This window comes from Anas acuta, chromosome 1 (genome assembly GCF_963932015.1).
Source record: "Anas acuta chromosome 1, bAnaAcu1.1, whole genome shotgun sequence".
NCBI classification, from domain to species: domain Eukaryota; kingdom Metazoa; phylum Chordata; class Aves; order Anseriformes; family Anatidae; genus Anas; species Anas acuta.
In genome coordinates this window covers 94,137,828-94,151,299 of record NC_088979.1, presented here as the reverse complement: position 1 = coordinate 94,151,299, position 13,472 = coordinate 94,137,828, and the positions used below count along the sequence as shown (strand labels likewise).

The window sequence follows — 13,472 nt, the reverse complement described above, 5'->3', positions numbered from 1 at the left end:
GCTCTGTTGCTCTTCTCTGCACACGCACGAGCACCTCAATGTCCTTCCTTTAGTGAGGGCCCCAAACTGAACACAGTACTCGAGGTGCGGTCTCACGGGTGCTGCAGATGAAACATCTCAATTTTTTTCAGACAGGATCTTCTGTGAAGCTATTTTATTCACAATTACAATGGCGGGTGTCCTGTCAATCAGGAGAGCATTTTAGTAAGCAAATCATAACCTTTTATTCTTTATTAACTGATGCCTGATCACCTGCCCTGTTTCCTCATTGGCTGGGTACTACAGGTTCACAAGCTACTTGACACTCCTCTATACCATATATGTATAATTATTTTTTTTTCAACCCTTTAATTTCTCCTTTCTTATGTTTTGAGAACTTGTGATCTTTGTTTTACTGTTCTCACACTGCTCATCCCGTTTTTCTCAAGCTTCTACCTTATTTTGTAACAGTGATGCCTTCTACTGTCCACTTACCTACTTAGCATTTCTCCTTATTATGACTGCACAACTACCTTGGAATACAGAAAAGTAATTCTCTATTGCAAAAACACAACTTTGTTTCTCACAGGATGCCATTGGCTTTCTTTGCCACCTGAGCACACTGCTGGCTCATGTTCAGCTGGCTGTCAACCAGCACCCCCAGGTTCTTTTCTGCCAGGCAACTTCCCAACCAGTCTTCCCCAAGCCTATATAACTGCATCAGGTTGTTAGAACCCAGGTGCAGGACCCAGCACTTAATTGTCTTCATGAAGGTGTTGGGAGAAATCTGTCTGTGGGGAGATTTCGCACGGTTGATTTGACTTCTGTCATTTAAGTTTTGTTTAAGTAATGATATTTGAGTTGTTACATGGAAAGCTGCTTTTCAGCTTTGTGGCTTACGTGGTACAGCGATCTGACAAATGTGGTTTTTGTTTTGTTTCATCAGATTCTTCCAGTGGCTAGCGCATCGCAGCTTATTCTTGTGGACTTAATATGTGCACTTAACACATTGAAAATTGATACCATATTACATCTAGTCAAAGAAGTAGTCAAGAAACCATCACAAATCAAGGGTGAAGAGGTAACCAGGAAGATAATTTTGTTTTCTTAATACATTGGAATAAACCTAGAATAGCATACGTTAGATGTTGTTAGAAGGAAAGTTACTTTGTAAGTGTGAAATTTGCTTTTGTTCCTCTTATGTTTTCCAGTATGTGGGTTTCTGTAATCAATCAGTGTAAGTAGATTCTTTTTGCTGGAAAAGTATTTTTGCTATAAAATACCTTAAAAAGGTATAAAATACCTATAAAATACCTTAAAAAGGTATTTTTGCTAGAAAAGTTGCTGGTAACGAAAAGGTGGAGCGTCCTCTGATATTAGAGATAATGGCTCAGTGACATGTTTCTATTCCTTTACCCTTATCTGAACAGTTAGAAGTACTTTATGCTGACTCTATTTTCCATTTGGCTTTCAAGGAAGACAGTACTGCTGTGATGCATGCCATCATGGGAGCTCATACAGCTCTGAAAAACTGTAGTGGGTATCAGAAGTAATGTGACTACTTCTAAACAGGGGTCCTCTATTAGAGCTCAGAATTCCCTTGTAGTGTTGTGTAGATAGTTGTATTGTGGCTGATCACCTGTTGGGAGTACCAGTGGCTTCTTAGAAGGGTTGTGTTTTCCAGCAGCTTGGGCTTTCTGTTCTTTTGAGAGCAAATAACTGCATTTTTGCTTTTATTTTCCAGAAATCCTCTCTTGTAGATATTCCAATGCTGCAGTTCAGTTATGCTTTCATTCAAAGGTAATTTGGTTATTTAAGATAATTTTCTGTTTTACTTGAAGTATTATGATAACAGCTAGCATTACTATTTTTGCTTTACTTTGATCTTTGAGTCACAATGTCACAGAACACCTTTGTGCAGGGAATAGTTATTGCCACTTCACTGTTAAGTGATGGATAGACACAGAATAAATGGGCTATGACATTTTGTTCCATTAACCTGTTGATAATGCCAGTCTGAAAGTCTCATTTAATACTACTAGAGCAATATACCTCAGACATCCAATTAGCAAGACACTTGTTTGAGTTCTTAGGACCTTTCTCCTTATTTGGTCCGTGTTGCCAGATGAATCAACAGAGAATTTGTACATTTCCTTCCTCTTCAGAAAGGCACAATAAAATTGCTATGGCTGCAGTCTGTGCTGGCCATTTAGCGGGTCAGACAGCTGATTGGAAATACTCTTTTAATCAAAACTTTTCCTCATACACTTGCCTTTTCTTGTATGGATTTATTAGACTGTACAATGTACTGTATGCAGTAAGCTATGGAGATAAAGTAAGCTGGCAGGCAGTGGAGTTAGCTAAACTTTATGCTTTTTATTTCCCCTGGAGAACCACCACTTTCACAGTGCTGGCATACTGCACGTGCTGCTAGCATTTACTGATGCTAGCACACACATATGGCGTGTGGCACCAGATCCTTATACCATACTGCTGGATCAGTTAGGAATGTGCAGGATTTGAAGGGCTGATATTGATGGAAGCTTTTGGGCCACCAAGTTACACATGTATGTTGTTTTCTGCTTTAACTCTTAACTTCTGACTTGGGTGTGTTTGGTGTGCTTTTTTTGGTAGACTGCCTGTCTCAGCATTGCAGGAGAACTTCCAGTCCTTATTAGGACTTCTGAAGGAGTCTGTGCAGTTGAACTTGGCTCCTCCTGGGCACTTTCTGCTTCTCAGGTACTGCATAAGAGAGAAGAAGGCTTATTGAGGTACCAAGTAGACCTATCCAATTGCTAACTCAGATTGAATTGATTTTCCCACAGTACTCTGAATGACTTTGTGACTAGGACACCTACGCTAGAAAACAAAAAAGACCAAAAAGACTTGCAGGTACAGTCTACACGTGTATAACTTTTTCTTCCAGTTCATACTTCTGGCACTGTTTACCTAAGTAAAAGTGGAGATGGCCTAATGTGTACTTTGTATCCAAGTTCACCTGTCTTTTTAGAATGTTTGAATGTGCATTCACATGTTACAACATACACCCAATAAATATGGGGAGACTGAAATATGGGAGACATGATGCATGGAGTGTCTCTAACAAAATGTTGTCAAAAATTCATGAAAATACAGTGGCAGCTGTGGACTGTTCAAAGCTGTTTTCCCAGGATGATTATATGATTTTTCTCAGAGTTTAAATCAAAACATAAATCTGCTGGTCATGAGTTCATGTCATGTGTGTAAGTATTGAAATCTCGAAACTAAAATTAGTAGCATTATTTATCCTTGCAGCTTATAGCTGGATTTGGCAGTGTAAATGACTATTGGCTCACGTTTCTGTAAAGAAGGGGTGGGGTAGAGCAAGGTTCTCTTCCTCTACCAACTGTGGTTTCACTAGAACAGTTTAAGCACTACCCATGTAGGTGCAGTTTTGGTTTTGAGCCAACCTAACACTTTTTATGAGGTGAGACAATGTTATGGCCTCCGTGTGCCAACACTTCTTTGACTCTCCACTTCTGCTTCAGAGACTGGCCAGTGAAATGGCAGTCGTTATAAAACGGTCTGTTTTGCCATCTTATCTTTTAGCCTCTTCACACATGACCTCTGCTTTCATTTGGATCCTTGGAATTTGGTTTCCCTAGAGTGACCAGCTTTTCATTTCACTTGGAATAAAATGTGCTAAAATGTGACTATGAATATAGTTTGATGCAATGTCTGTCTTACCCCTATCATAAAGAATTAAATATGGACAGATGAATTTCTATAAAATGGAACTCAGCCTCACTTAATGCTCTCTAAATTTGAAAGGAAGAAAAAGGAACTAACAGGTTTCAAAACAAGACAGACATTTGCATACCATTTCTGAGGGGCTGAACAATTCAGATCATGTCTTTGATGGATGACATCTAATGCAGAAAGAGTGTAGGGACTGATGCTGAACAGACACTGTATTAGTGGTAATGACTTGCGTGGAAAATCATTACCAAAACTTCCATGCTAATCTAACTTATTTTTTTTTCCTGCTTCCCATTTTCATGCCTTGCTTTATTTGAAGTGAGCAGTAGTTTATCTTGAGAGTGCATATTGGTAAATAGATCAGAAAAGTATTTATGTTTCTAAGAGATAAAAGTGCCTACTTTTGATCATCCTCACAAGTTCCATGTAAAAAAGGACTTCACTGGATTGCCCAGGTAACAGTAGGCTTCGTCTGATTGTCTGGCTTCATCATATTGTCTGGTTATTTTATAGGAGGTGACCCAAAAAATTTTGGAGGCTGTAGGGACTGTTGCTGGTTCTTCTCTGGAACAGACCAGTTGGCTGAGTCGTAACTTGGAGGTGAAAGCTCAGCCTCAGATTTTACCAGATGAGTTCAACGTTGAAGATATGAATGGTAATGTGATTTTATCTGACTTCCCATTGCTTTCTCTCTTCTGCTTAAGTCAGTAAAGAGTACAATGTGTCAGTGTGTAGTTTGCATGAGAATGAAGTAATACAGATGAAAAGTGAAAGTAAAAATATTCATTGCCCTCCACTAACAGTGCCAACATAAGTGGGTTTAATAAATACCTACATACTGTATGTAATAGGGAGAACTTACCACAGGTGCATGTAATACATGGGACAGAACAGCATGAGGCATGAAGGATGTCATTGTGGCAAGACGCCCAGGAGCATTTCATTGTAATACAAACATGCAAGGAACAGTTCTGTTTGGGAAGAAAATTAGCAAACCGCAAAATTTAACCATGTCATGTCTGAAGTCAAAACTAAACAATTGATTTTGCCTCTTGCAGATACTTCAGTGGCACCATCGTCAATGGTTTCTGCCTCTGCTCCTTCAATATACAGCGTCCAAGCTCTTTCACTCCTTGCAGAAGTAAGTAGGATCCAGAATACCAGTTGCTGTTCTCATCCATGGTTATTTATTGATATTATTGAGCAGAGGAATACATTAGGTTTTTCTGGTAAGCTAAATGGGAGCTTAAAAAAAATGAGCTTAAATATTTAATGAGGCATCTCACATGTGCACACATCCTATCTTGAAACATAGCATGTTTTTCCCCTTTGTGAGAAACCTACCATAGGGTTAATGAGACATTCTTTTCATTTTTAAGGTTCTTGCTTCTCTTTTGGACATGGTTTACCGGAGTGATGAGAAGGAGAAAGCTGTGCCATTGATTTCCCGTCTACTATATTATGTATTTCCTTATCTACGCAACCACAGGTGACTTCTCTCTTAGCACATCTGTGCTCAGAGACTGCTGTCCCGAATGATACCCCAGAAGAGCTTCTTTCTCTGCTCACTATGGAAGATCTAGGGAATGAGGCATAGTCAGTTTATCATGATGGTGGTGAGGCACTGGCACAGGTTGCCCAGAGAAGCTGTGGATGCCCCATCCCTGCAGGTGCTCAAGGCCAGGCTGGATGAGGCTTTGGGCAACCTGGTGTGGTGGGAGGTGTCCCTGCCCGTGGCAGAGGGGTTGGAACCAGATGGTCTTTGAGGTCCTTTCCAACTCAAACCATTCTGTGGTTCTGCCATTTGAATGATGAGCCATCCTCCACAACAGGGTAATACAAAACTTCCTTTTTGGGAGCGTATCTTGTATATTGAGTAAGTTTACACTCTGCCCAACCAAACTCATGCAGCAATAGCAGACATTGCTGGGTTTTGCACTGAGTTATGTCTCTGTGCTTTTAGAATGATTTTCTTGACCATTCTCTTTGCTGTAATGGACAAACGGAATTCAGGGTAATGCTTGATGACTGTGTTTACATTAGCAATTTTGTTAGAGCAGTAGTTTAGTTTTGAAGTGAATGCTGTGATTTGTCTCCATTTGGAGGGCCTTGACTGCATCCCTTCTCAACTAAAAGTCGTACTCCTGTTAGTTTGAGTGCCACCACTCTAACCTGAAACCTGAGTTTAGCCATGGTCGGAGCAGCTGCTGTAGCCAAGATTCCCGGGAAGGTCTTTGGTGTATGTGTCCTCTGCAGAATAAAGGTGCCAGAGGACAAGCATCAGTTCATGGAGGGTCCCTTCTCCGTGCTCCTACCAGTTTACACTTGGGCCCGTTACACCTTCACTGTTGTGCCTTACTGAGCCTATTGACCAGTTTGGAAACTTATTTTTGGGGAAGTTTTGAACCACACCTGTAGTGGAGACAGGCAGTGCTGTGATACGTCTAATCCAAAACCGTCTCCGTAGACAAGGAACACTGGAAATGTGAGGAGCTTCTGTATAAACTGTTTTGATCAACTGATCTCCTACTGCTATGAGTTATGAGCTAATGCAGACATAGCCTACCTGTTACTGAGATAATCTGGTTAGAAGTTCTGGGGAGCCCAGTTAGTTTTCTGAGTACATAAATTTAACTTTTTAAAGATTGATATTTATTATTATTGTTCTCTTTGCCCAGTACCTACAACATTCCTAGTTTCCGTGCTGGTTCTCAGTTGCTCGGCTCATTGAGTGGATATGCCTACACCAAGCGAGCCTGGAAAAAAGAAGTTCTTGAGCTGTATATGGATCCAGCTTTTTTCCAAATGGACACTTCATGCAACCAGTAAGACGTGAGACCGTAGCGCTCCAAGACTCTATTCTATGATTTGCAAAGGAAGGCTTAAAGGGGAATAGGCTAATATTGAAAATTCTCTTTAGTGCATTCTTACATAATTGATGAATGTTAAAAATGGGACTCAGCAACTTACTATACTAAATGGATTATAAGCACTTAAAATTTCTTTATTGTGCAGAAGAAAAAATGTGTCTCATTCTGATAACTCCCCTTAGTGATTTGAGAACCACATATAATAGAGCAGAAGGACCTAGAATGTAGTATGTGTTAAAATCCGTAAGATACTGCATTCTGAATACACTTTGGAAACTGTTTCCTAGTATGAAATGTTTCACAGAATGTTTTTAGGTGAATCAACACCAAAGCTTTCTCTGGTTGTCTAATTCCTTCTATATCTTATACAGTTGGAGATCCATTATTGATCATCTTCTAACACACGAGAAAACTATGTTTAAAGACTTGATGAGTAAGTACTAGCTACTTTTGACTTATTTCTACATTAATTTGAAATGTATTTGCTTTTCAGCTATTAGTTGTATTTTTAATAATGTATTGATAAAATGCAGACAGTGCTACAGCTGCATAATTGATTGTTAACAACTTTATTCTCTGCTAAAAACTAAACTAAGTTTGCTAAATTGACTCTGTATTTTGGTACCATTTAAAATATACCATAAGTATTTTTGTTCAACAGACATTAATATTGGACTCCTACAAGCACATTTGACCATAATTTTAAGTTTTTGAAGTGTGACTGTAGCAGTTGTTAGAAAAGCAAGGAGACTTTGGCTAATTTTGCATGCATCTGTGTAGTGCATAGTGCTGCAGAAATATAGTGCACCTGTGCAGCAAACCTTTGAGCAACATGCTTTGATCTCTAATTCAGGCTTGAGGACAGTGCAGAAGATTAAGTCCTTGGGGAAGAGGTGACTTAGGACCCCTTGAATTTGCCTGGAGCTTTGAAAGAAGCAGCAGCTTTTGTCCCTTTTCAGACCTTTTAAGAGTAGTTGGAGGGTTACAATGCAAAACTGTTAATTTTAAATAAGATATATAGTTTTTAACTTACTGTCTCAGTTTCTGCTCAGTACGTCTTGAGAGCGCTCCCCTCTGGATTTAAGAGGCTGAAAAGAGAAGGAGATTCATGCATATTAGGACGGAGAGGGCCTGAAAATACTGGGTAGCCTCATTTGAGCTGCAGTGTTTGCTTCATGTAATTTTCCCACTAGTGTGAGTGGATCTGGATCAATACCAATATATTATTCCAATCTGTAGACCTAAAGAGAGTTTATATTTTTAAAGTATCTCAGGACATTGAAATTATTTTAATCCCAAATCACAAGAAGTTTGTATATGGTAGATAAGAAGTAATTCTTATATGTTCTAGATATGCAGAGCAGCGCCTTAAAACTCTACCCAAGTATTGAGCAAAAAGCAATGTTGTTAAAGCGGCAAGCTTTTGCTGTCTTCAGTGGAGAAACTGATCAGTATCATCTCTATCTTCCCTTAATACAAGGTAAAATTTGTGGTCTTTTCATCTGCCTTTTTTATTCAGCTGTAATACATACATAAATTGTGTAAGAAAGGAATGTCATACTTCCGTTTTTTATAAAAAGTTCTCAACAAAATTTATAATACTGTGAATCTCTGAATTCTACCCAGAACAGTCTCATTAAGAGAGAGACAGGAATCTGCATACCCAAAGCCTTTTGCCTACAAATATAAGTGGAAACAGGATTATTTTGTGGCAGTCTACCAGCCTCCCTTGGGTTATTGTTCCCCTCAAATGTCAGTTTTGACATAATTTTGTCCAATATAAAAACCCCCTACGTTTTCAGACTTCTTCTGAACGACATACTTGTTACTAGAGTGCAAGGGACTGAAACTGAAAGCAAAAATTTTATCTTGTCACCTTCTGTATTTTTGATTTCCTGGAACAATGTGTGTTCTAGAAAATAATACTGTTTTTTTTCTTCACTTTTTGAATGTTTGTTTCAGAACGACTGTCTGAGAACCTCCGGGTTGGACAGACTTCACTAGTTGCCGCACAGATGTTTCTCTTCTTCAGAGTTCTTTTGTTAAGGATTTCTCCTCAACATCTAACCTCATTGTGGCCAATTATGGTGACTGAATTGGTAAGGAATAAGTAGTAACTTGAAACTAGTTTGTCTTTGTTGTTTGCATTTTGTCTTTTTCTTCTTCTCAAATATACCCATTGTTTGAAAAAGGAAATGTTTTCAGAGGTCTACATTAGTTTGATAATTTGGGAAAATAATTAACCTTGTCTTTAGGAAATACATTTTTGACTGATGTTGCTGTTGTTGCTAATGTAGTGTCTTGCATGACTTAACTCGTTTCAAGTCATGAAAGTAAACCAAGAGCCTGCTATTCCTTTTATTACTTACACTACTATGTGAAGCATATCTTTTAATGATTGTGTTGTATGAACATTTTGGCATCCTCATAACTTATTTATTTTTTTCAAGATTCAGACATTTCTACAACTGGAAGAAGATTTAACTGAGGAAGATGAACCATCAAAGTAAGAATTACCATTTCTCTGATGAAAGCTTGTGAAACTCGTTAAAGCTGTTAGCAATTGTGCTTGTTCTGTATCTACTTTTAAAAAATTTTTCCTCAGGGATAGGAAAGAGACAGCAGGATGTTTGTAATTGCAGTCATGTATTTCTGGCACTAGTGAATCAGTTTAGGATTTTTTTCCAGCAGCTAAAATAGTTCTAGATGCAAAGAATGGTACTTAATAGTTGCATACAAAAATAGAAGAGATGCCAAGTAAGTGTTTTGGATATTTTAACATTTTGATGTTTTTTTTTCTGAATATTTTAGATACCAGTTCTCTGCTTACAGCCTCTTTTTATATTAATCCCAGTGTTAATACGGATTAAAAAAAAAATAAGGCTTTTGTTGCACATAGGTACAGGTGCACATTTGTGTAAATGTAGATGATGTTTTCCTTTAGCTTAATGAAAAATGTTGGATTTGTGTTTTAATTGTGCATTTCTCAATTGTAACTAACGCAGAAGCAACAGCAAAATAAGCAAACATAAAGTCTCAGGTGATGGCAGTGGACCTGACATCCAGCAGAATGAGCTATCCTTGTACTTATCAGCTTGTAAGTTTTTGGACACAGCACTTTCATTTCCACCCGACAGGATGCAGTTGTTTCAAATGTAAGTCTTCTAATTACTTAAGTGGTCTCCAAGTCATGTCTGTTCTTGTCCTTTAAAGTAATTTCAGATATATTTTTTTCTAGAGTTAATTTTTCCATTTGTTCTTTTTACAAGTGCGAACACTAAAGCAAGGATAAAAGTAATTTGGGGGTATTTAGAAAAACACTTTGGTCTTGTCAGTGTAAGAGGATTTTACTTCATTTGAAGATTCCCTCACCAGAAAAATATAGAGAAGAGAAAAACAGAGATTGCTCTTTGTTTTCCCTTTGCGTACACTTGGGATTTTTTTTGAGCTGGTTGCATTTAAGTACTGACATGATAGTAACTTGCCTGTTCGTTAAGTTTGGCTCTGGTAATAGCATAACATTATACGTACGACAGCTCATTCTGTGAACAAACCAGTGCTCTGCTAAACTACATGTGATTCAAATGGAATTGTTCTACCTGTTTTCTTACCAATGTATTCCATTTGTTTCAGGTACAAATGGGCATTCGTCCCAGAGGTGGACACAGAGTCATCTGATGTGACTTCTCATTTTGTAGAAAATCATCAAGAATGCAGACCACATATAGTAAGAATCATGGATCTGCTAAAGAAGAAATACAGGGTAAAGAAAAAATGCTTTACTTGAGTCCTTTTTTTTTTTTTCTTTTGAGGCTGTTAATGTACTTTTCTAAATAAGTGGTAAGCTTATAAGTTAGGCAAGAAGTTTTTAGATATTATAATAATATTCCTGGGGCTTTTAAAAATGTATCTGCTTGCTTTCATAAATAGATCTTGAAGATGTCAGATTTCTTTTGAGTGTGGAGTGGCAATTTTCCTTGTTCCCTTAAATCTGCCCACGGGTTTGAACAATTTGTCTCAGACAGACAGGACTGGTATTTATAAAAACAGCACACTGTTCTTTGGCAAAAATAAAAATGTTTACCATAATAGCATTTTAAATTACCATTGAGGTTTAGGATTAGGATTAATCCTAATCCTAAAATTTAGCATTAGGATTGATACTTGCAGAAAAAAGGAAGAGGGGCATCACTTGGTATTTATTAGAGTTAACTCTGTATTCTGCAGCTGTTTGATAGGGGCTTCTAAAGTCTAGTCCAGATTGACAGTATTCTGAAAACGTAAGACTTCCATTTAATGGCAGCTCAAACCTGAATGTAAAAATAACTCAGTATACCATCTATACAATTTGTATTGTGATAGAGCTGTAGGCTGTGGATCTCTCAGTATAAAAACAAGCATATAGTACAGGCTTCAAATAAGCCATATTTAGTAGAATGTTGTGTCAGTGCAGAAATGTTGGTAAACCTTGGTTTGCATACTTGCAGGAAAAAAACAACACTAATGAGGGAATTTCCAAGAGGCACAAATTTCCTCTTTTGAACTTCCGCACTATATCAAGCATCACCCAGCTTATGCCCTTCTTCAAGACTCTGTGTTGTGCATTTACAACGAATGGGAGTGAATCCCAGCATTCACATACTTCTGCATCTCTCCCTGTGGACTATGTTGGCAGTAATGGCATAAAGATCTTGCAACAGCTTGAAGAGAGCGTTGAATGTGACTTCATTGAAAACATGGAAAGTTAAGCTGCATGTCAGACGCTTCACTTGTGGTGGATAAATAGCAAAATATATATATATATATACTGCAATTCTTCTCTTCTTTTTGCCAGTTTTGAAACTACATTTGGGATTTCTTCCTGCTTTTCTACAGTGTACTTCTTTCCAGTTGGTGTTAAAAAGCAGGATTCTTAAGTTTCTGGGGAGATGGGAAGGAGGAAGTGCAGTGTAGTGGTAATTTACCATAGTTACTGTATTCTTTTCCTTGTTTTCAATGTGAAGGATTAAAAAGATTGTAAATAATGGAAGAATATTTTTGAGTTGGTGAAGGTAGCAACTGTACCATTTATCCAGCAACTTCTCAAGTAAGTACTTTAAACTACTTTTGGAACTGTGTTCTGAAAGTAAATTTGAGAAAAAAATAATATTGCATGTCAGCATACAATCAGTTTGCAGAAGAGCCATTTCATGATGTTAAAGCCCCCTTCTATTATGCCTTTCTTTAACTTGTCCTAACGCTTACCAACTTCTAAACAAATAATTTAAATTTGAAGCAGGTGTATTTTATAAGCCTTTGCATTGTGCAAGTAACTGCAAACTTACCATGTTTGTAATTTCAGCTTTGTATTATAATAGCATTCTTCAGGATTAGTGATTCCTAAATAAAAAGCAAACACATGCATAAAAGGCAAACCTATGCAGTAACATTTTATAATTTGCACTACTTTGAGGGCTTTTGATTTTAATTTGTTTATTAAGAATATTCTAATTCAGTTTTTAAATGAAAGAACTTCTGTTCTTTCAGCGTCTAAGATCACTTTGCGACTTGTGAAATGCAGTTAAATGAAGATAATCCTGTAAAAATATAAATTGCTGTAGACTGACAGCCTAATTAAAGTGAAAAGAAAAATCATTTTTTAAAGGACACTTTTTATACAAATGGATGTATTTGGCTGTTCCTAGGTGTTAATGGAGGTAGGGAGGTCATTCTCAGTGCCATGACTATAGTATTGTTCCCTGTGCAGCTGCTTTTGGTGCTGCACTGCTTCCACCATCCGGGATGTGGAAGAGGGTGATTAGTTCTGCCACCAAATAGTGAGGAGGTGAACTCCACTGAATTTTCATATTTAGTGGCTTTTCTGACTGAATTTGCAATGCTGATTTGTCTAAGAGGGAAGTTTGTCATAGTTTTTGTGGTGAAAAGCTTTGTCTGCTCTTTTATTTAAGCACCTTTGTTTCTAGAGAAATGGGTTTGTTAGATATGCCTGCAGACTGGTACGTGCTTCTTGTTTTATTTGGAACAACTGAGGTAAATGTACTTGGTGTTGGACTACATCATTATTGTTTTCTTTTTTTGTTATTAAAAAAAAGGGACATGCCAAATGAATGTGTTAATGTCACTGCGTCATGAGGTCAGGGATTTTTGCAAAACTCACACAAGAAAGATGGAATGTTATTCTGCAGTGTTTTTTACCTACAGATGTATGAGTCCATCTTTGGATTATAAACTAAATCTATGAAATGCTGAACATGCTTTACTGTGATAATACTGTAATGCTGTATGAAGGTAACATTGTAACAGGCTTATGCTAAACTTAGTTTCTGTGAATTTTTACAGTAAGGAGAGTAATGGATGAGTGTAATACTGTGTAGTCAGTAGACTAGGAATGTGAATTACTTGTTTTCATGTAATTTATTAACAATCTAATGCTGTTGGAATAAGCACAAGTGCAAAAAAATTGTTTTTAAGTATCACTTGAAAGTTGGAGCAGATATTTTTTAAATAATTTTGTTCATTACTTTCATAAATATAGTGATTTTTTAAAAAAAGAATATTGCTGATACTCAGGATGACTTGGTAGTTGTACTTTCATCTTTCTGTTGGTTGCATTCCGTACTTAGGGAGTTCTTTTAAAATTCTGATGATCTGCTGCCAAATCTCCTGTTAAAAATCTAACACAATCTAACAACTTTTTGCCACTGAACCTTTTGCTTTGTGTTCTCCTATAAGCTATAAACCTGTGTCTTCACTTAGTTTCCTCGCTAACTAAAGGTGTTGAAGCAGTAACTTGGAGGGTTTTGTCATCTTTCCCTTTGAAAGGGAATGTCCCATTCTGGCTGCCTGTACTTGGGACGTGCAGGGGATCGAACATCAGTTACTCCT

The 13,472-nt window shown here is 37.5% G+C and overlaps 1 protein-coding gene across 5 annotated transcripts in view; it reads left to right on the top strand.

The window, feature by feature from the left end:
• The window catches only part of DOP1B (DOP1 leucine zipper like protein B), a 42,480-nt gene extending 31,102 nt beyond the window's left edge, over window positions 1–11,378 (top strand). For all 5 annotated transcript variants that reach the window (XM_068688437.1, XM_068688409.1, XM_068688427.1 and 2 more), the window contains 15 exons: window positions 926–1,060; window positions 1,724–1,779; window positions 2,614–2,718; window positions 2,805–2,871; window positions 4,231–4,372; window positions 4,776–4,858; window positions 5,097–5,206; window positions 6,396–6,542; window positions 6,959–7,020; window positions 7,939–8,067; window positions 8,550–8,686; window positions 9,038–9,093; window positions 9,593–9,742; window positions 10,221–10,350; window positions 11,075–11,378. In XM_068688437.1, the coding sequence (XP_068544538.1) occupies window positions 926–1,060; window positions 1,724–1,779; window positions 2,614–2,718; window positions 2,805–2,871; window positions 4,231–4,372; window positions 4,776–4,858; window positions 5,097–5,206; window positions 6,396–6,542; window positions 6,959–7,020; window positions 7,939–8,067; window positions 8,550–8,686; window positions 9,038–9,093; window positions 9,593–9,742; window positions 10,221–10,350; window positions 11,075–11,335 (1,770 nt within the window). In that variant the 3' untranslated portion in view covers window positions 11,336–11,378. The remainder of the gene's footprint in view (window positions 1–925; window positions 1,061–1,723; window positions 1,780–2,613; window positions 2,719–2,804; window positions 2,872–4,230; window positions 4,373–4,775; window positions 4,859–5,096; window positions 5,207–6,395; window positions 6,543–6,958; window positions 7,021–7,938; window positions 8,068–8,549; window positions 8,687–9,037; window positions 9,094–9,592; window positions 9,743–10,220; window positions 10,351–11,074) is intronic.
• Window positions 11,379–13,472: the final 2,094 nt, after the last annotated feature.